Source organism: Phalacrocorax carbo, chromosome 23 (assembly GCF_963921805.1).
Source record: "Phalacrocorax carbo chromosome 23, bPhaCar2.1, whole genome shotgun sequence".
Lineage (NCBI taxonomy): Eukaryota > Metazoa > Chordata > Aves > Suliformes > Phalacrocoracidae > Phalacrocorax > Phalacrocorax carbo.
The window spans coordinates 5,923,865-5,945,863 of record NC_087535.1 but is presented as its reverse complement, the minus strand read 5'-3'; the positions used below and the strand labels follow the sequence as shown (position 1 = coordinate 5,945,863).

At 51.3% G+C, this 21,999-nt stretch overlaps 2 protein-coding genes across 7 annotated transcripts; one reads left to right on the top strand and one right to left on the bottom strand.

The window, feature by feature from the left end:
* Positions 1-1,250: 1,250 nt before the first annotated feature.
* On the bottom strand, positions 1,251-18,025 carry PFKFB2 (6-phosphofructo-2-kinase/fructose-2,6-biphosphatase 2). Of its 6 annotated transcripts, none has more exons than XM_064471766.1 (16): positions 17,817-18,025; positions 16,982-17,107; positions 16,770-16,866; positions 16,289-16,355; positions 16,060-16,134; positions 15,864-15,920; positions 15,258-15,382; positions 14,679-14,886; positions 14,332-14,478; positions 13,661-13,765; positions 12,886-13,015; positions 12,051-12,113; positions 11,409-11,482; positions 9,498-9,689; positions 7,930-7,997; positions 4,635-7,302 (listed from the first exon to the last, which is right to left on the bottom strand). In XM_064471766.1, exons 1-15 carry the CDS (start codon positions 17,890-17,892, stop codon positions 7,971-7,973), a joined length of 1,569 nt encoding a protein of 522 aa, XP_064327836.1. In that variant the 5' UTR covers positions 17,893-18,025; the 3' UTR covers positions 4,635-7,302; positions 7,930-7,970. The 6 variants fall into 6 exon arrangements, with proteins under 6 accessions (XP_064327840.1, XP_064327836.1, XP_064327835.1 ...); XM_064471765.1 differs by having other exon boundaries at positions 7,975-7,997; XM_064471769.1 differs by lacking the exon at positions 9,498-9,689.
* Positions 18,026-18,111: 86 nt separating this feature from the next.
* On the top strand, positions 18,112-21,999 carry YOD1 (YOD1 deubiquitinase). Its single transcript, XM_064471774.1, has 2 exons — positions 18,112-18,407; positions 18,856-21,999. The coding sequence occupies exons 1-2, from the start codon at positions 18,200-18,202 to the stop codon at positions 19,560-19,562; spliced, it is 915 nt and encodes a 304-aa protein (XP_064327844.1). The 5' UTR covers positions 18,112-18,199; the 3' UTR covers positions 19,563-21,999.

The window sequence follows — 21,999 nt, the reverse complement described above, 5'->3', positions numbered from 1 at the left end:
CCACCTAATCCCATTAAAGCGACACCAGCTGAAGCTCAGCAGCGCACGAGGGCCCAGGGAGCATCGCTTAGAGCTGGACACCCAGGACCGTGATGGGAAACCCAGCTGCCCCTCATCTGGGTTTCCCATCATGGAAAGCTGTTCCTGGCTGTCACTGGTGGGTCGTTTTCCAGTAACAAAGAGTCTTGGCAGAAGCTGCAACCGTTCGCTCCATCTGCACTCCGGCTGCACGGTTTCATCCAGGCTTGAATCACCACCAAGAACCTGGCAATGGCCTTGTTACCCCAGGTTGTGCTTCTCACAGGTAGCGGTTTGTTCTGCCAAGCCCGAGTTTTCTTCCCTACACCGAGTGGGATATACTACCCTTCTGAAGTTCACCTGGGTCCACGCCAAAATGCGATGAATGGGATTTAGTTCTTGCTCTGTAGAAGACAGCACAAGGCTGCCTCTCCTCGCCCCACAAGCAGGGGCTTGCTCGCAACAGGCCCCTCGTCACTGCGGAGCAGGTGCCGACCTCCACCAAACATTTACAAGAACCCAGTTAATTGCAAAGACAAACGTAGGCTTTCTAGATTTGTTTTTTTTTTCCAGATGACTCAAAACAAGCTGATTTGTGTGCCAAAAACTCAGCAGTTTCCCCACAGGCACCCGGGAGGTTATTTAGCACCTGCACAGGGTGGTCACGGTCCGTGAGCATCAGCCAGGGCACAGCCACACCGAAAGCTGTTCCTGCTCCGACGGCTGCTAAACACCCCTAAGACCTCCTCAACCTGCAGCGGGATAAACAGGATAATAAGGGTTTTCCTTGACCACATCCAAAGTCACTTCCCTTCAGGCTGCAGCTGGCGAGGGACCAGCTGGTTTCCAGCTGCAGATGCTGGAATCACAGGTCAGTCACTCCAGTTGCTCCTCTTGACTTTTTTTTTTGTCCTAGAAAGATACACGTGCTTTAAAATAAGTGTTTCTACCCCAACAGCTCCACAGGAAACCTCAAATTATGAAATCCAATAGCACCGATAAAAAACACCCTTAAAATTGATGAGGGAACGGCAGCAGTAGCTCCGGGCTGCAGGATTCACCATTTCCAGCCCAACTCCCAAAAGCCACGGACGCCGGCCCTCCCCTGCAGACCCCCTTCCTCCAAACGCTTCCCACAGACTCCCTTGAATTCACCCTTATCTCACAAAACCAGCACACAAGAGAGAGTTATAGCAAACGATAATGGAAAATAACAGAGGAAACCAGATCTATTTTCTTTTAAAATCTCTTTATTGTAAATAAATGCTCACGGGATATTTATGCTCACGTGCACAGGGTACACAACATGCGGCACATGTTCACATACAATGCATTTTTTAAAAAACCTAAAAAAGCCATTAGAAAGCAGCAGAGTAGCAAAATTGCAAGTGGACACGTAACATCCATCTCAAAAAACACTCAATACAGAGATGCAGTTTGCAAACAGAGCTCAGAGAGACAGAGGAGCAGCAGGAGAGCAGAGGTGGCACCGGCAGGGCTCGCCCAGCGCCCTTCAGGGGAGCGTGGGTGGGAGTTTGGGAGGTACCCCCGGGGCAGGCGGTTCCTGGAAGCGCTGGCAGCGATGCCTCTCCTCCCAGGGCTGCTCCGCGGCCCCAGGGCGGCTGCGCTGCCTTTCCCCATCACCCACCGCCAAGCTGCCGGGAAGGGGACGGCTTACAGAGAGGTGGCTGCTCCGACGTCACAGCCAGCACAAACTCAAGCTACCTGGGCTGATTTTTAAGCCTGTTCCCCATCACTGGCAATAGAGTTGGAACAGATTTTGCCTGAGCAATCAAATCACTTCTGCCTAAAATGACCCATACGGCTGATGGGGCAGCCAGCCCCTGGACTGCAGCTCAGGGGCAGCGACGCGGGTCCCACGGGTGGCCCTGCCACTGCTCACTGAAGGTGACAGCAGCCGCCACCACCTCTGCTGACAGAAGTGGAGAGGAAGTCAGGGGAAATAAAGAAAAACCCCCACTCGTGGTGCAATGCTCACGAAGGCACCGAGCTGACTTCCACACCTCCACGTTCACCACCTCCGACTGCCCCAAGACAGCAGCTCCGGTCCCACTGACAGCACGAGCCGCTGCTGATCCGCAGTTCAGGCACATTGTGCAATCACTGTTTATTCTGGGGTATTTGCATGCACGGTGCCAAGGAAATCAGGTGATTTCAAGGAAATACCTGGCACGGGGACCCACCAGCCCATATGGGGCTGGGGACATGTGTGGGCTCACTGGCATCGCCCCAGCCCTGCCACCCCTAAGAGCTTGGGGCTCGGCAGGACCCCGGGACCTGTCACATCAGGTATGATTCACCTGCACGGCACCAACGATGATCACAAATCTGCTGCTGCTCTGCTCTAGACACACATATTTACCTTTTGAAAGTTAAAATGCGGGAGGAAAAAGCTATAGTTAATTAAAAGCGCTGAGGCACAAATGCTGCCGTCTGCAGAGACGGCCGAGAGGCTCCGTCCCACGGCCGGGCAGGCCACGGCCAAAGCAGGGACCCACTCGATAGGAGTAGGGGGCCTACAGCCAGTGATCCAAACCTGCAGGCCTGATTTTTAGCAGTGATTAAAAAATTATGACCGCCAACATATTAGCAGCTACATTCATGAATCCTGGCGGGTAAAAATACATTTTTGTCTCCTTACAACCATTAACTACCCAATGATACAAATATTATTAACTCCTTCGCAAGTAATTACATCAGAGTGTGCGTAAACATCCTACAGTACGTTTCTACTCCTTTTCCCCCGCAGAGCCGGGGGTCTCTCGGCAGGAGCAGCCAGCCTGATGCGGCGCAGGTTTGTGCGTTCAGAGCGTTACTGGAGAGTGACGGCGAGTATTCCCCGGCAACAGGCTCTAAATCTCTTCCTTCAACTTCCCCCAACTCCTCTATTTTTTTTTCTGGGCTTATTTCTAAGCACTGTAAGATTTAAAGCAGAAGAAAAGACGGCGCTGCTCTTGCAGGAGGCTGCAGCAAACCTGGCGGAAACAGCCCGAGGAACAAAACTAATAAAACTCAGTTCCTCAACCACTGGTTTTCCTCTCTCCGTGGCACAACTGCTTTAGATCAACACACGCGTCTCCTCCACGTAAATCCTAAGGGGTTAGAATTAGAGCCTGGGCCTTTGCCATGGACATCTTTTCAGCTTTATCAAATTAAAGCTCTGGGAGTGTTTAAAACAACTGGGTTTGAGCTCAAAATCCCCACATAAACCTCAGGCTTCCGGGCTGCTGAGCTCCTCTGCAGCCAGGGCGCCGATGTGTCTCAAGCACAGATCCCCGCTGTGGGTACGACCAACGTTTTTTTACTCATTTAAAATAAGCAACTTGGGTCCCAGAAGTTGCTCGTATAAATCCCGGAGTCACTAGAAACAGGCCCAGAACAGGCTCCCGCTTTGTACACAAATGCTCCTTTCTTCATCCAACCTGAGGATTTTGCCCTTTTTGCAAGAACAGGAGTGGGATAAAACGGAGTTTGGCAAAACACAAGTCAAGACTTGTGGGAGAAAACTGTAAGTTTGGGGTTTCGGTGGGGATTAAGTAACACGCAGCCATCACACGCTGCGCCACAGGGGAGTTTCACCGTCTGTGCACTAAGTACTAAAGCAGCTTAAACTTAAAGGCAGCATTATACTTCGGTAACATTCACAGCTTATTTATAGGCAAGTTTAAAACTTCTTGTGAGCCTAAAATTTGGTACGTTAAAAAGAAAACTGGTAAAAATCATGTGCTACTTGTAAATCCTGCACATGCAGCCCCGCTGTTCCCAGACACCGAGGGAAGCGGTGCTCTGATTTTTTCCTGTTTTAATAGAGAAAAGCATCCATAAAACCCGGGGAAAAGATAAAAATCAGTGAGAGGAGGAGGCTTAGATCAGGGAGCAAAGCTAAAGCAGGACTTGAGTTCAGATTCAGCAGCACTGGTAGCTACGCTGGTGCCAGCGTCAGAGCTTTTACTCCCTTCTGCCCCTCGGGATTTGCTGACCTGACGGGTTCCTTGCGTTACACCTTGTGCAAAAGCCTTCCCAGAGCAAAGGGACGGCCTCAGCTTGGGGGGGGTGTTTTCAAACCAGCAGTCATGAAAGCAAAGCCAAGTATACCTGGAGCAATTTCAATGGTTAAATAACACAATAACTGCATTTGAACTTGGAAATGGGTAAATAAAAACCTGGGGATTTGGTCTGATAACGTGTCTTTCAAAGAAAAGCTGCTTCGGCGAGTATGGATACGACCACTTGTCCTCGCATACGCTGCGGTTAATTTTGCCACCCAACCAGGAGGAAAGATGCGGGACATATTTTAACGCCTCAGAAAGCCCAGAGATATGTTAGCTCACATATTAAAAGCAGGTTCAAAAATCTCCATAATAAATTTTCTTCAATCTCATGGACAGATATGTCAGCATTTGGAAAGAAAATACACACAGACAGATTCTAAAAACATATTTGAGAGGAAAATACTGGCCGAAGCGGCGCGCAGCTCACTGTGCTCCAGGGGTGCTCGAGTCCCGTCCGAGGGCTCTTCCCGGCCACAGAAATCCCAGCTGAATTGGAGATGGGAGCACAAACCTCTACACCTTTAAACCGGCCATCCTCTACAAAGGAGAGAGAAACGGTACAGGTTATAACACGGGTAAGTCAGGAGATGGTAAAGCAGGGGAGAGCAGAGCTCAGCTCAGTGCTGGGGGACGGACAGACAGACCCTCTGCAGCAGCAGGAGGATCCAACCAGCTCCACGTAGTCGGTTTATGTGACAGCAACCGCCTGAGGATTAAACTTGTTTACTCCTCCCTGAGCAAACAACAAGCTGCTTCACATTTTCCATCATCCTTTAACCCTCTTGCAAAGCTCCGCATGAAGAGTTTTCCCAGTCCCAGCCCAAGACCGTGCAAGCTCAGCTTTACTGGACTATCTCATAGGACGGAGCAGGCAATAACGAAGCAGGCTGGTTATTAGGGGTATCTTGCTTTTATTTATCTTCTCCTTAGGAAAGTACACTTCCAGGACAAAGGTAAGAAACATTAATAATTTTGCATATTAACCACAATAAATACTTATAGCTTTGCTAAAACTCCCTCCATTGCCTCACCGAGGGTCCGACAGATGACAGGAACGCGCTCAGGTCAGTACAAGTGAATTCTATATTTACAAATGCAATCGCACAAGTTAATCTGACAGCCAGGATTCCCTACAGCTGCAGCTCGTGCCATGTCTCAGAGCACAGAAAATGCTCGGAAGGGCTCCGATCCGCAGGGTGTTTAGCGCCCGCTCTGCTCAGCTGCGGCGCTTCTGGAGACTGCAAACCGATGTGCAAATCAATACGTGCAGCTCCTCGTTACCTAACCAGCACTGTTTTGCAATAAAAAAATAGCACAGCTATCGAGCCAGCTTGCTGACGGTTAACAGTAGGCATCGACACTTAAAATCCAACAGTCGGGAAATCCAAACCCTACTTATTTCTTTAAATTACAAGTGGAAAATACCTAAACAGCTTTCTCAGCAATGACACTTAAAGACAGAGGTAATCCGTGACAGCTGCTCACATGCTACTTTGTCAAGCAAAACACCAGCACTAAGAGGGAAGAAGGTTTGAACTGCAATCAAGGAAGTTGGACCAAGTTCCCTTCATTTATCTGCAACTCCCCCCTCGGAAGTCTGTTATTTGTATAAACACAGGGCGAAACAGAAACGCTCAAAGCACAAGGTTAGGAAAGTAATTCTGCAAAGCTGGCATATACATTCATTTTCTAAACTCACAGCTCCTTTCGGCTCAAGTTAAAGGCAAATCCGAAGGGGCAAAGTTTAGATTTTTAGCCTGTGGATGATTTTCCTGATTTGATTCTAAATGACTCAGTACACAATGATTTATCAGATTTATCACAAGCTCCCCCAGCTCAGGTTCTTTCTCCTCTTCCCCTCCTCTTCAACATTAAGGCCTCTGAAACCCACGGAGAAAAGGCAGCTTCAGGAGAAAGACACCCTTTTTGCATCACTTGCGGTTGGGCCGTTCCCGCGTCGGCTGTCCCGACGCGGGAGGTGCACTAAGGCAATAAGGGAGCTTGATGCTCCGTGCGCTTCCGCAGCTCTGGCAGGACAGTCGCGCTGCTTTGTCAGTAAGAAAACCCTGCACCATTATTAAAAACACTATCACACACTAGAGATTAGGAGAACAGAGGCATGCAACTTTAGGATCAATCCCATACCTTTGTATCCTACAAAATGCGCGTAAATACTGGCGATGCAGAAAGACGGGGCAGTTGAGAAAATTGTTGGAAGAGCTTCATTTCAAGGACAAAGTGCAATTACAGTAAAAAAGCTGCACATTCAAATCGCTAAATACATTCAAGCAGGAATTTCTCAGGCCTGGAGGGACGCTGCCTGGGCAGAGGTAGGAGCTGCACCTTCCTCCCCGCGACGGGATGAGCTGCACCCTGCGGCAGCAAGACCTGCGCCCCACCACTGCCGGGACCACCCTGCACAGCGGCGCGGGAGCCCGTTCCCCACCCAGACCGAAATCCTCTCTCAACACTTGACATGTGGAAACGGAACCAGCTACCGCTTTACTTTCTCAAGCTAAACCCAGCTCTCCCTTTGGCGCCCAGGAGGGAGGGGGTTTGCTCAAAGCCCCGGGGCAGAGGCAAAGAGGGAGCAGAGCTTTGTCAAGAGCAAGAGCAGGTCAGCCATGACCCTGGCAGCCCACACGCAGCGACCTGAGGCCTCCGAGGATGCAGCCTGTGCTACCTCTGAGCCCACCCTTAGGCACCGCCACCCTTGGGTGCTCCCCGGCACAGCCCACTGCTCTGGCACAGGGAGACCACCGCGCTCCCGGAGGCGGGTGGAAGCAGCCGGGGGCTGGGGGTCACCCCGGCGCACGGGGACGAGCACGGCACGGTGCAGAGGATGCGGCAGGGACGCCGCCGAGAGCTGTCCCGCAGCCCCACGCAGCGACCTGCCGTGCAATACAGCCGGGCCCCCAGGCAGAGCATCTGAATCACAAAGAACAACTACAAGACAAAAAAACATCAGCGTTGCATGTACTGCACGAGGCAAACCACCCGACAGGCCAAGCGATGGGTTGCAGCGGGGTCTGCCACAGCCACCAGCAGAGCAGGGGTGCGAGGACGGGCCTCGGGGACGGCGGGGGGACGGCGAAGCGAGGGCATCTCTGGCATTTCTGCGCAGGGCGGCAGCCAAGGTCTTATCTGAGCCCCTTACTTGGGGGCCGAGAGGGAAGCCAAGGTCCCGCGGGTGATGCTGGCTGCTGGCTCCCTGGAGAGGGGTACAGACAAGGACACATTCTCCCCTTAGTGGGAGGAAGGCAGTCCTGCTCGCTTTGCCCCCAAAGATGCCTCCAAGAGGACATGACGGTGAGGATGTGGTGACAACTGCCACCAGCTCAGAAAGGTTTAGCCACCCAGCTGCTTTCCAAGCATGCACTAAACCCACCCGGCTCCCTCGAGTCACGGGGAGCTGGGGCTGAGCAGCTCCACTCCCATCCAGGCTGCGATCCAATGACTCCTGCACAGTCCCTGCGGTAAGTATCATCACCGCGCTCCGTCCCAGGCAGAGAGGAGACGTAAGTGGGACCTGCTCAGTACGGGCCATATGGCTCAGCCCAGCAGCGCCAGCACAGAGCACTCCCACATCCTGGCCCAGGGAAAGAGCAAGCCCGGGGTGAAACGCACTTTTGCGGGCAGCCAGCACAAGCACGATGCACCAGTAAGTCCAGCTGGAGCCCCTGGATCAGGGCAATCGGCCTGGTAACATATTCCTCCCCCACTGAGGTCCCCCTTAATGACAGGTTATTATACAGCAAAAGACTTCCTTCTGCTTCATGCGTTTGTCTTCCCCCAAAGTAGTTTCCATGCAGCATTAATCAAGAGAAGTCCTACTTACTAAGCCAAAAGAGAGTACATACAAGCTGCTTTCAGTGGTACTCACAGGCAAGCACTTCCCCCTTGTGGCTGCAAAGGAAAAAGAAACAGCACAGGATAGCTCATAGTGCATTTTAAAGGAGATTTTAAAAATAATAGTAAAAGCAGCAAAGCAAACGAGGAAGGAAGTGAAGCAACCCCAAAGATTTCAAGTCAGGGGGCTCAGGGCAGGCTTGTATCGCAGCAGGAGCCGATACAAGGCATGGGCATCGCGTGCTGCGGCGCCCGGCCACCGCTGCTCATCTCGAGGGCTCCATTCAGGGGAGAGGACTCGGGACAGCACGATTCCCGACCGCCCGCCCGGCCCCAGAACCCAGGGCTTCTACAGGCTCCTTCACCCCAGAGCTGTCAGTGCTTCGCCATTACGATGGGTACAACTGCAAACAGGGGGCAGTCGGGGTGGGGATCCCCATCCTGGGGCTGCCCGGCTGGAGACACCCACGAATTAAGTCCTCGGGCAGTCAGGGTCCTCTCCATCCAGACTCTTCATCCAAAACCACTGTGGGCCAAACCCACCCCGATGCAAAGCCCTGTCCGGTTCAGTTCCCACCAGGGCCCCAGGGTTTTGGGGATGTCTAAGCCTTCACCAACTATGAAAACACCAGCCACGTTCACCTGTGCCGCATCGCCCCTTTTTTCCCACTCTCCAGCCACTTACGCTGCCAAAGGGAGGAGGAGAACACAAAGTTGGGCTCACTGAATAGCTTGGAAAACATTAACCTCTAAAGTATCCAAGATTATTTTATTTTTAAGCAGCTTTGATAACGATGGCTGTCTCTGCACGAGGAGCCCAGCCAAGACCTCCTCGAAGCCCACGACACACCTCCCTCTCCACCTCACCTGCCGGGCAGCAGCCTGCAGCCTGCTCTGCCTGCCATCCCCCAGGCACAGAAAAACCTCCTGATTTAGCAGAGAAACAATTTTAAATGAGCAAAGAAACAAAGGGGGCTTCGCATGCAACACTGACGAGGACCTACGTGCTTCTAAACTAAAAGAAATGCCAAGTGCCAAAACCCAAGCTGCTTTAATTTGGGCACCCAAAGAGCCCAAACTTAGTTCAAGAAGGTGCTGACGTCGGGATCTGCAGGGAAACGAGCACCCACAGAATCACAGGCACAAAGATTTCCTACCCAGTCGCTCTGGGGCGAGGACAACACTTGGCTGCAGTATCAAAATTAGGACACAGGGGGTAGTTTTAAGTCTTTCCAATCAGATTTTTGCTGGAAAGCAAGATATTACCCAGAATTGGCCACCCTATCAAAACCCTACTGCACTCACAGAAACTCGCCTGCATGGAGCCTGATTTTGGCAAGCCACTGGCACCACAATTCTAGTTTAATGGGGCACATTTTGGTTTTTTTGGGGTTGTTTTTTTTCTTATTTATTATTTTTAAAGGGAGTCTAATCCAGAATGATTTTCATGTGGGAACAGAGACAGTGATTAAAACCCTGGGAAGGGTCTGTATTTCAGAGAGGACCAGCTACAACCGCGGGTGATGGTGGGGAGGGGGAGTGTAGGGAAGGTACCACCTGGACACCGACTTGCAGCTGCGGCCGGTCGGCCCCATCTCGAGGTTCCAGGGACAGGAAAGGACCCAGCGGGTCGAGAGGTTTGCTCCCGACGCTGTAATGTCGTGGGCGCTTTACCGTGTCCGCGCTGGCCCGCGGCGTAAAGCTGTTTCTTCTCATCTTTACAGGAGCTTGGCTGGCGGGAAGGTTGCTCTGATCCCAGATGGAGGGTATCGCAAGGAATGAAGAGGGGGAACCACAGTTTAAAGCCACATCGTGCACCAGCACACACCTCCGGCATCCCCGCCCGCAGGCACCCCCAAGCCCCCGGCAGCCGGGGCTGCGGCTCGGCGAACCCCGCATCGGCCCACGACGGCTCCGTGCCCTGGCTGAGCACCAGCCGTGGGAAACGACCTGATCCGTCAGTTAATCTGGCTCAGAGTCCGCTAAGAGTCTGCTTTTTTAGCAGTTTTACTTCCCTCTGGGATTTTTTTTGGCTTAGATGGCTTTGGTTGGTTGGGTTTGGCTTTTATTTTTTTTTTAATTTTAAAAAATTTTCTTTTTTTTCCCTCTGCACAATCAATTTAGGGGGGGAAAAAAATTCCCAACCAAACAATCAAATAGAAAACTTTCCCTTCTTTGCATTTCTTCTGCCCCAAAGCTGCTGTGTTGCCCAAGTAAAGCAAAGAACAGCAGCAACGGCCTCCGACTTCCCCGGGTGGGCAGCAAGGATTTCAACACAGGCACTGCACAGAAGTCGCAAAGTGATAAACGCCCAACTGGAAACCACCAGAACAGAACCAGCCGCAGAAATCTTGCCGAATATCCCCAGTTTAGCACTCTGCAGTCAGCTGGGTTTAGCTCTGCAAACCCTCCTGCCACAGACGCGGGTTCCTCGTTTCTCCACCCCTTGTTTACGGTCCCTCGGCAAAGGGACTCCTGTACGCTGGAACACAGCAATAACCGCATCCCAGGCAACCAGCCAATGGCTCTTTATGAAATACAATAACAAGAGGCAGCTTAAAGCCTGAATGTACCAAAAGAACTTCAAACGCGACGCGCTTCGCTTTGCCACGAGCCAGGGACGCGGAGAGCTGGTTTGTGCTCTTGAACGGGGGGCTGGCAGGCGATCGCGACGCAGCCTTCCCAGAAGCTAGCACCTGAAACAGCGGCCACTGCCGCGGATTTAGCACGTAGGTATGTGCTTTGCTGAACCAGGTAGATGGCCGGTTATCTAAGTCACGGGAGAGACAGGATTTCATAAATAAAGCTAGTCAAAGGCTGAAGCGTTTCCACTGCTCCTGTAAGCTGACGCCCAGTGCCAGGGAGGTAAATAGGACCTTCCGTTGTGGTATACACAAAGTTTAGGAACACCATTGTCTTGCCCTCCACCAAATATTTGTAAAAAGGCTCACAAAATCTGCAGAGACAACGGAAAAACCTCCGTTCCGCCCAGCTACCGGCCCAGGGCGGCCAGCCCGGCCCCCCGAGGGCCGCATATGCCGCCGAGAGCCCGGCCCAGGCCCAGCCTAACCCCGCCTGCAGCTTTAGAAAGGCGAAAGCTCATCAAGACAACAAGAAAATTAACTTCAAACATTTTGGCAAATCTTTTGGAAATTACCGCGATGAATGCAAACAAGCATCGACAACAGACACGTCACTGCAAACCGAGAACGAGACCTGGAATTTAAAATATACATCCTAAACTTGCCCAATCTGCCTCCTTGAACAGCTCTGAAAAATATCTCCCCCTGGCCTGGGAAGCACGTGAGTTCAGCCTACATTTAACCCTGCTTTTGGGGATTATTGCTGAAGCAAGTCTTTCTGGTCACTAAAAGCAACTGGCCATTTCTAGCAGGTATTTCAGAGTGTCTCAGCTTAGGAACCTCTTTTTCTAAAGGGAGAAAGCCAGAGCTGCGCAGCGAAACTTACTGAGTTCAGAGAGGGTTTGTCACGGTGAGTGTTCACGGCTTCCACGTTCAGGGTGATCGTCTCTACTTTACAACCTTTACAAAAAGAAAGGGAAGGAGGAAGAGTAATTTATTAAGTAACTGACTATTTTTTTTTCCTAAATATTGAGAAACAGCATGGAAGTGAGCAGGAATAAATTTGGGGTGGTTTTTTTTAGTTTTTAAAAATAAACCCGCTCATAAATAAACAGTTCACCCTATTAACAGAATTTTCACACTTTAACTACTTTCTAGCTTTGACCTTCAGTGCAAAAGCGCAGCTCTGTGTTACATAGACCTCAGGTCTATACGGAAAAGCCATTTTTAACTCACTGCCCCCCAGAGCCAAATCCAAGTTTGGAGGCACAAACAGCCTCCATCAACAGGCAACACCCACAGGCAATTACCACTTGCTTACAGGAGGGGCCCTGGGAGAACACCCCCACACATCCCGACTCCCGCTGTTCCCCCAAAACCCTCCCTCTGGCCAGAACCTTTTTCTATGTCCAAAAGATTACCAGAAGCATTTATAGCAGCTCCAGTTGCAGCCGCACACACAGACCTGCCCATCAGATTTGCACACACACGCAAACCGGGGCGGGGGGGAAGAAAAGCCAATATTTACCGTACGCAACAGGCGTGAGCTTGAGGATGGTGTGGAGGGGGCAGCGCAGGTAGGGCAGCTCGTCTAGGACAGAGGAAGGTGTTATGGGGGGGGGCGTTAGGGCTGCCCACGCCACCCCCCCAGGCTTCAGGTGGGACCTTTCACAGAGCAGAGAGCTGATGCCACCTGTACAAATGCCTTGTGCCCAGGGCAGGTGGTGTCACAGCCCCCCCCGGACCCCCAGCCGCCCTCCCCCACCACTGCCAACGCACGGAGCCAGGGGAAACCAGCAGCACACGAGTGGGAAAACACTGCAGCAACAGCTGCCATGGACCCCTGGGAGTTTTAAATGAAACTTTTATTAAAGTTCATTAGCTTTATTAGAAGCTTTATTAAACTCCTGTACCACTCACTGGAGTTTCAATAAAGGAGCTTGCAGCAGACTGGAACTAGCTTCCAGGCCAGCACGCCAGGCACAGGATCAGCATCTCGCTGAGGTGCGGCACCACTGCCGCCCCTCACAGGCCGCTGATGCGTCAGAAAGCTTTTTCTTTACATTAAAAAAAATCATCTCCCAAAGATCTGGCAAATGCTACTGGTGGGAACGGCTCCAGAAACAATTGCTGAGCAAAAAAAAACCAGCGGCGCAGGCATCTGCGTTTCTCACAGAGAGCTCCTCGCTAAGCTCCGAAAGGCAATGGTTAAAGTGTTTCAGAAATGTTTTCGTTTTTACTTTTTTAAGCAGCTCTTCCCTCGGGAAAAATCAAAACAGTAATTACAAGCCACCCTCCCAAAAGCTCTGTGAATGAAGCAGCAAGAGAAACCAGCCCCTAACATGACACATTTATTTTTGTACCTGCACTCTTGTCAAGAAAATAAGCCAACAGGCACCTCATAACCGCCTGGTGGGAGATAACGAGGACGTTGCCTTGCCGTTCTAGCTCCATAATTACCGGCTCCAGGCGCTGGACCAAGTCCTGGTAGGACTGAAAAACAAAACAGGAATTTTTCAGGGGGTTTTGTAAACAGAGGTTTGAAGCAGAAGTAGCAATTAACACAGCTTCACCATTCAGGAAAATATCAGTTAAAATATCAGAATGCAGAAGTTAGGGATGATCCAGTAAATACAGGGGGGAAAAAAAGCAGAAGGTGACATTTAATGTCAGCAACCCTCAGATTACAGGAGGATTCAGATTACTGGTAACTCTTAACAAGTGCAGCAAGAAAAACAAATAAAATACTAAATTATACATTTCAACAAGGTTGTGAAGTAAAACCAGAAATGACTCCATACCACACCCACCGCCGTTTTCTTTCCAAGATGTTTTTTTCCTAGTGACAATCCAGGCCTCGGCCAAAGGAGCAACGATGCAGGAGCCCCTCTGGGTCTGAGGGGAGCATCGAGGGGCTCGGCAAGTGGCCCAGTTAATGGTGGAAAGGCATCATTTGCCCACCACGACAAAGGAAATCAATAAACCTTTCCTCTAAGAGAGAGCCGGGGATCATAGAGTTTTCAGTTTCTCGTATGAATATTGGCAGAAAAAGTTAAAATTAAGTAGTCCTTCAATTCTACACATATATATCTCTTTTACTTATACTGTAGCTTCTTGTTATTTCTTAAGGGTCTTCACCTCTCCTCCAGGATAGCGATAAAGGTATTTCTCTTGATCCCTCAACGCAAACTCATCTGGATACTTGGCTTCAATTTCTGCATAGGTCATTTCTTCACATACACCCTGAGGGAAGGAGAACTAGTTACTACACACTTTGTTTCAAGAGGTACAATGACGCAAAAAAAAGAGGCAAGTGGCTGAGCTCAGTAATCCCTTTATGTGACAAAAATGTTGGGTTTCGTAACCGACGCAGCCGCACACCCAGCATCTGTGCGCTGCACGTCCGGGGTGCTTTGCAGAGGATGGGCTTGTGGTTTTATTTCAAACCAGGGATGGAAACGAACCTTCATTTCCACAGCAACAATTTATTTTGCCTGAAAGAATTAGAGCGGGAGCAGTAACCTTTGTCCACCCAGGAAGGCGTTACAGCCGGCGTGACAAATGCCTGGGCTGGTCCCTGTTTTCTTTCTCAGCACCAGCTGGCCACGCTCCCGGCAAGGTCTAGCAGCATCAGGCACCGTCAGCCCTGCACCAAACCATCCTTATCCTCAGGATGATGGCAAGAGTACACGATACCCGGACGTGACTATTTCCTGATCATCTATAAGCAAGTTCATCGCGATAAATCTATCTTTAAACATCATTTTCCATCTAGAAAAGCTAAAGGCTTCGATGAGCGTTTCACTCACAGCATCGATCTCATTGAGAATCTTCCACTGCTCGTACGTGACCCCCAGGGACTCGGCCGTCTGGATCGTCCTTTTCAGCTGGCTCGTCCACACCTTCAGATCAACAATTTCCTGCTCTTCGATGAACTTCTTCAGCGCCTGAGCAAACTGGAAAAAAAGTCAGGGGAGGTTGGGAGGGAGCAGGAGCTGCCGCCGCCATTAAAAGCATCGTTTCAAGGGCTGTGGCTGTCACGGCAAGATCCAGCTGCGGGGCTGCCCCTCGCAGGAGTCGGATGCAGAGCCCGGCTCTGACCCTGGTCACGCAACACTTTACAAGTACAGCAACCCGGGTGCTGCCAAACACGTACCTGCTTCCCACGTGGTGACAGACCAGAATCCCCACCAATCTTGCCAACAAGATTATATTCACTCTCACCATGTCGGCAAAGGTAGATGGTACGTGGCTGGACATGAATGTTCATTAGGTAATAGACGATTTTACTCTGGATGTAATCTTGGACTCTGTTTACTAGGAACCGCTGTCCCACATTGATCACTTTAATGAAGGAAAGATCTCTGGAGTCAACATAAAATAAGAACACCCACACGACTGGTTTTAAAAATGAAGCATGTGCATCTGCGGGTGTAATCTAGCTATCTATCCTCTAGTAAAGGCATCAGCCCTACCACTGGGTTGCTCCAGCAGACAGAAGAGACACTGAACTGCCGTGCTTAAACAAGGAGCGGCATTACGATGCAGTACACTAGAGAAAAATCCTTTCAGATTTGTACCCGAGGATATCACCTTCACAGGAGCAATCGCGCTTCGGGAGAGCGGAGGCTGCAGCAGACGCCTTGCAGCATCCTGAGCCAGAGAAGAGCAGCGACAAAGCAAAGCAGCTCACGTGCGCGAGGGCAAAACGCAGCCCCGCCAGGGCTTCGCTTACTTGTCATACGCATTGGGATCGAGGGGCTGGTAGGTGACCTTGTAGCACTCAATCCTCTTCAGGAAATCATCCATCACGTTCTCCCTGTTTCTCTCTGGGTAGTCGGGGCTGGAAACTTTCACCTCCTGATCAACAGACAGCAACGCTTTGTGAGAGTAAAGCAAACTCGACAGGGAGCAAAAGCAATGCTGAATAACATTATTCTGCCCTTCTGAAACAAATGAGCATTGTTTAACGCTGCCCTGTGGAAAAACCTGCTCCTGGAGAAGAAACAAAGGGTGACTCTGAAGGCGCTGTAGCGCTTGGCCCCGCGACAGACACAGCTGGCTCGCTTTTAGCTGTCCCTGCAAGCCACTCGCTGCCTGCCTTCCCTTGACAAGGCGACACGCTTCAAGGTCAAACGTTTTTCAGCTTCATTTGACTTCCACGTTCTCACATAGCTAAACGCATCTCTAGCTTTTATAAACCTGCAAACCTTCGCTGCTTATTTCCAAGGTGAAACGTAAGAGCAAGGCATTTGCAGACACTGCCGTAAGCTGTCGTAGCTGGCGACCCTGCCCCGAGCACCCCCCGGTAAGCGCTGGGCCTGGAAAATGCCGCACGCACCAGGATATTGGCAGCAATGACTTCTGGATCGTCGCAGACAGACTCCACAAAAAACACCTACAAAGAAGGCAAGGAAGCACGTTTCAGAGAGTCCAGATCTCTACCCTGAATCAAAGCTCAAGAGCTCCTGCCCAAGGGAGCAGCGATGCCCCTCGGTGCAAGAATTCCAAATGCAAAGTAAATACAGCGGCGCTACCTTGAAAGCATTCTCCTTAGCAAAATTTAAGATCAGGTCCCGCCTTTCTCGAGTAGTGTTGGTTGCATCAAACACCTACCAGAAAATAAATAAGCAGCAATAAGCAAGTTTATCCAAGACACTTCAACCAGCCCCAAGTCATCTGGGATTCCAGTCAAGTCCCCAAATGCCCTGGAGCAGCTCTGAACTACCCAGATATAAGCCCATGCTTAGCCCAGAAAAGCCTTACAGCTATTTGCCCGCACTCCTCCAAGAGATAAGCCTTCACATCTTCCAGAGCCACTAAGGCACATCGTCTGCAGGATAAAAAAAATGGGTATTGTCAGAGCAGTCGTTTTCGGACGGCAAGGCTTCTGAACTTCTGGGGAGGGAATCAAATACCTTCTCTCTCTCTGCCCGTGGGGCACCCACCCCTGCATCTTTCCAAGAGCCCTGGAGGCTCTGCAGAGACCATAAGGCATCTGTATCTACAACTTGCTTCATATTTCACTCATCGCCGGGCGTTCGCAGCCCCCGTTCCTTGTGCCAGCGACACGACTCCCACGCACAGCCCCTCTGGCAGGATCCCTGCGTGGGCCGGGCCGCGCTACCTCCTGCCCTGGTTTCACAGCCCTTAAATGTTATTTTGTGCTTCTCAAACGCAGAGGCTGCCAAGACCTGAGACTAACCAGACCGCCGCGGATCGGCTGGGTTCCCTGACGCCGACTTACTTGCGGATTTCCATGGCTTCTTTGTTATCGTGCCTGAAGAAGTCATAGGACTTGTAAGACTTCACCGCTTCCCGGCGATACACTCCTAAATTAAACACTTCACACACACAAAAGACGAGCGCGTGAGACCGACAGCGTTTCGCAGACAGGTCTCGCAGCACTTTGGGTGAAGGGCAGAGCCGCCCCCACACCGGGCCGGCCCCCACACACACCTTTGGTGGGCACCCCAATCCAGTTGAGGTAACGGGTGAGCTTCTTGGACACGTAGGTCTTGCCGCGCGCGGGGAGGCCGATCATCACGATCAGGGTTGGGGAGTTGGTCATGTAGGAAGCCCACGCTGCAAAAAAAAAAAGAGATATATCCCAGAAGCCGGAGATAAGCAGCATCGCGGAGCGGTTCGGAGCAAAGAGCTGGCCCCAACCCAAAGCCATCCCCCTTGCAGAGCTGCCCCGGCTCCCGGACGGACAGACTGGCTGCTCGACTTGAGGTCTTTTCCAGCCTTAATAACTGCACATCTCTAGGAGCGCCGCCGTGCCCTCGCAGCTAGCGAGCCCTGGGCACCGGCTACCGAGGCCATCACCCGCCGTGCCCGATGGGACCAAGACGCGTCTGCGAGCGTTAAAAATATTTACCGACTGGGCAGGAGCTGTCAAGGGCAGAAGAAAGATGTTTTTAGCAAAATGGTCACGTCCTCTCAGAAACCGGGCACAGCGAGCCCAGAAGACGCGCGGGGCGAGGCAGGTTTGGGGGAGCAGCACGGTGCGGGGATGCCCCGTCTCTCCACGGTGCGGGGCTGACCGCAACGCCCAGGAGATGCGGGAGCGGGGGGGGGGGGCAAAGCCAACGCAGCCACGCGGGACCGGCGGGGCGCGGGCACGGCCGGCGCGTCCCCGCGCGGGGTGCGAACGCGTTTTAAGGGCAGCCGCGCGCTTTTCTAAGCGGCACGAGCAGCGTTATCCCTGTAAACATATACTTTTTTTATTTTTTTTTCTCTTAAGCATACCAAACGCCCCCCCCCCCCCCCTTCCCGCGCCGGGGTTACTCACAGCACTGCTTCTCGCCGCCGCGCAGGGCCCCGGCCCTGCCCCGCGTGGGGCCGCCGTGCCGGGGCGCCGCCGACATGGCTGCGAGCCGCCGCGCCGCATGCAAATCACATGCGAACCGTACGCAAACCGCATGCAAATCGCGCCCCGGCGCCGCGGCGCGACGTCACCGCTGCGAGCGAGACCGGCGCCCCGCCGCGCACCGCTCCGCCTCGCGCCCACCCCGCTCCTCCCGCCGAGGCGGCGCTCTGATTGGCGGCGGCTCTCTGATTGGCGGCGGCTCGGCCAATGACGGGGCGCGGCGGGTGGTCTCGCGAGAGTGGGCGCGGTGGGAGCGGCGGCCGGTCGCTCGGTGGCGGCGGCGGCGCGGCCCGGCCGAGCCGAGGATGTTGCGGCTGCGCTGCAAGGCCCGGAGCGGCACCCACCCGCTGCCCGGCCTCACGGCCCACTCCCGCCTCCGGGACATGCAGGCCGCCCTCGCCGCCCTCACCGGCGTCCCCGCCCCGGCCCAGCGCCTCCTTCTCGGTTTCCCACCGCGGAGCCTGGACCTCAGCGACGGCGAGCGGCGGCTCGGCGACCTCGGCATCCACTCGGGTGAGAGCCGGGGTGGGGGGAGGGGGGGGAGGCACCGGCGCTTTGAGGCTTCCGCCGGCTGCAATTACCTTAATTACCAGCGGCTGGGGCCCAGCACGCCCCTCAGCGCCCGGCCGTCGGGCCGGTTCCCCCTCCCCGGGGCAGCTGTCACCGCCCGCCGCGGGAGGGACACGACACCGGCTCTGGCTGCGTCCCGGGGTGCGGGGGCTGAAGTGCGGGGCTCCGGCGGGGCTGGCAGGGGACGGGGAGCCGGGACCCGGCAGGTGAGTACACCGGAGCCCCGCCGGCGGGTCGGGCTGCTACCGGCTGCTTCGGCCTCGGCCGTTTTCTGTCAGGATACCGCGAACAAGCGCGATCCTTAACGCCGACGCAACCGTATTGTTCTGTTCTAGGATCGCCGCCTTTTAACTCCCACCCGCGTGTTTCTCCCTCCTTCTGTGTCTGACAGGTGATACTCTAATAGTTGAAGAAGATACGTCCAAACCCAAGACCGACTCGCCTGTAGTCGCGAAAAGAACGATGTCCAACGCGGTGAGGGAAGCCGTGCCGGTGCTCGCGAGGAGGGTCGTTCCGGCAGATAACTCCTGTCTCTTCACCAGCGTGTACTACGTGGTGGAGGGGGGCGTTTACGACCCGGGTTGCGCTCCAGAGATGCGCAGCCTCATAGCCCAGATAGTAGCAAGCGATCCCGAATCTTACTGCGAGGCAGTTCTAGGGAAAACCAACCGGGAGTATTGCGACTGGATCAGGAGAGAGGAGACTTGGGGAGGAGCCATCGAAGTGTCCATTTTATCCAAATTTTACCAGTGCGAAATCTGTGTGGTGGACACACAGACAGTCAGAATCGACCGTTTTGGGGAAGATGCCGGTTACACTAAGCGGGTCCTTTTAATTTATGATGGGATTCATTACGATCCGCTTGAGCGTAAAATCCCCGACTCGGACGTTCCTCCCCAGACCATTTTCTCCACAACCGATGATGTTGTTCTTGCGCAAGCGTTGGAGTTGGCGGATGAAGCCAGACGGAAGAGGCAGTTTACCGATGTGAATCGCTTTACGCTGAGGTGCATGGTGTGCCAGAAGGGACTAACTGGACAAGTGGAAGCCAGAGAACACGCCAAGGAGACCGGACACACCAACTTTGGAGAAGTGTGACGTCTACATGAGGATGGTTACATCGACTACCTCACCGATCCGGAATAAAATTCTGGATTTCCAGATAAGCTGTATGTAATCATAAAATTCCGTTCACAAAGCTTGAAAAGCATATTAACTTAATGGTGGCCAAGACGCACAGGTTTGTTACGGTTAGTGACTTTTCCAGCGGATTTGGGATAGGTATCTTCTCGCATGCTAATTTATAGTACTTTGGCAGGTGGCATACACTGGCAGCTAAAACCTGATTTCTGAAATAATCTTCTCTTTGTGTACGTGATCTGAGCAGACACACAAAATCAGGCTCGTTCAACACTAGCGTAAAATCTAGCCTCTAAGTTGCTGAAATAATCGCTCTGTGCTATGCTTTCAGGGTAATTAAATTAATCTAAGCGTTTGGGAAACACACATCTCAGCATTACTTATACTAAGAATTAGATTCTGCACACACAAGCAGTTCTTTCAGGGGAAACTGCGCATTTGGTGCACAATTTTTAATGGACAGAGTATTTCCAGAGCTGCCCTGTACTATGTTACCATCAGAAGTAGACTGTATTATTTGTGTGAAGTCATGGCTTTAGAGAAAGAAATGGCCTCTAAGCTTTAAGATAGCCTTCTTTAAATTAATAAGTAGATGGTTAAGTGTTGAATAAACTTACTAATCCTCCGTAGGTAGTTTTTAGTTGCTTGAAAAATAACTATCAACCCCCTGGTGTTTACACTGCATCAGGACATAGGCATGTTTCTTGAAATACTTTGGATTCTTCTTCATAATAGGATCTGAAATTCTGGCAAGAGGGAAATATAGTAGTTAGGGAAGTGACTTAATTTGCATCTGTTAAGTACATGTAAGCAGACTTCACTTGGCTATAGCCGATCTCATGGCCACGGTGTTACTAAGCTGTACCAGATTCCAAATACTGTAAATTCGCACTTTAAGGTATAGTTCTCACTCTTTGCCAGTAAAAGGTTTTTGCCCTTTTCAGGATGGAGCACTGACCTGGAAGGGAGGCTTGAATTTCTTCATCGGCATTCTGCCTTAACGCGTTTCATTTGTCACTGATGACTGTTCAGTAGCAAGACTTTAATTCTGATAATGAAGGGTGCAGTTTAATTTTCAGAACAAAATAAACTGCGTAAACTGCCCTACTTCTCGTACTGCTCAGGATCAGGGAAGTCGAAATTGGTTTAATATATCTTACCTCACAGCAGGGTTGTGAGGCTTAACAGTAAGTGCTTTTGGGGTCTTTTAAAAGGTGCTGTAAAGGTGCATTTTACTGAAAGGGATTATTTTTTTCTTTCAAATGCCTGCAACACATACTTGTTTTATTGAATTCTAAAATATTCTTAGCCTGCTACTCTTCTGTTACTGTTTTGAGTTACCTTCCTTGCACTTTTACAAACGGGGAGCAAGAAAGCGCATCTTTGGACTCAGGCAGAAATAAACCCACTTTCCAAGTGGAATCTAAGCTCCAGTTTTAAAGGCCTCCATTCGTTAAGGCACCTGGCTAAAATCCTGGTGCAGCAAAAACTTATTTACGATAAAAAGCACGTTTCGCTGAAGTTCTCAGGAGAGGCTCCCAGCTGGACCTTGAAACACAGGAGGGTCTTATGGAAGAAGGAACATAATTACATGAGTGCTTTGCTGAATTGAGGCATGAATAATTAAGTATAAAGAATAGAATCACCGAGAGCACTGCGGACCAGGTTTCTTTTTATTTCAATATTAAAATACACGTTAGCACTGTTGGGAGTTTCCTATAGAAAGCCACTTAGCTTCCAGTGTTAAACCCCACTTTGCTTTTAGCCTGTCATTAGGAAGGAAAAAACCCAAACCCCAACGTTCAGACCAGCCCTCTGGAAGCTTATAAACCTACAGAGATACCTGACAGTTCAAAGGAACTTGAAGATTACACTGTGTTATAACTACTTGAGATGAAATACTGTCTAGGAATGAGACCAAGAGACTGTCAATCCTAAATTGTATTCTCAGCCTTCACACTGAAGCGGTGAGAGGCCTTGGACAAGGAGCTGGTCCTCACCATTTGCCATCTGTAAAATGGACATAATACCTACCTCAGAGAGGTGTACAAGGTGACTATCTTAGGGTGTCTTTGAAACAGGAGTGGAAGATACATATTTATTGTCTGCCATGTTTGCAAATGCATTGACTTTGGGGAGAAACACTTAGATTTTAGCTTTGTATCCTGGATGGATTTCTGAGAGTGTGTAAAACAAAATAGTTTTTTTATTTCTGAGTTGCAGTACTTTAAAAATTAGTTTTATTTAATCCAGAGTGTTTAGCTTTGCTATATCATGTTTGCATTGGAAATCTGCTAACAGGAATCGGTTCCAGTTGAGGGAAATGTGTTGATATCACTGCTTGGATGTTTTCTTTCCTTGCCTAGAAAATAAAATCTCTTTGGTTTAAAAAAAA

Excerpts from the sequence above, each read along its gene's own strand:
- PFKFB2 (XM_064471765.1), bottom strand. The coding sequence starts at position 17,892 with ATGTCGGCGGCGCCCCGGCACGGCGGCCCCACGCGGGGCAGGGCCGGG. Across the intron at positions 16,135-16,288 it reads AGGAGTGCGGGCAAATAGCT|GTGTTTGATGCAACCAACAC; the intron begins GTAAGGCTTTTC and ends ATTTTCTGGTAG. Across the intron at positions 14,887-15,257 it reads GATCCCAATGCGTATGACAA|AGATCTTTCCTTCATTAAAG; the intron begins GTAAGCGAAGCC and ends TGTTGACTCCAG.
- YOD1 (XM_064471774.1), top strand. The coding sequence starts at position 18,200 with ATGTTGCGGCTGCGCTGCAAGGCCCGGAGCGGCACCCACCCGCTGCCC. Across the intron at positions 18,408-18,855 it reads CGACCTCGGCATCCACTCGG|GTGATACTCTAATAGTTGAA; the intron begins GTGAGAGCCGGG and ends TGTGTCTGACAG.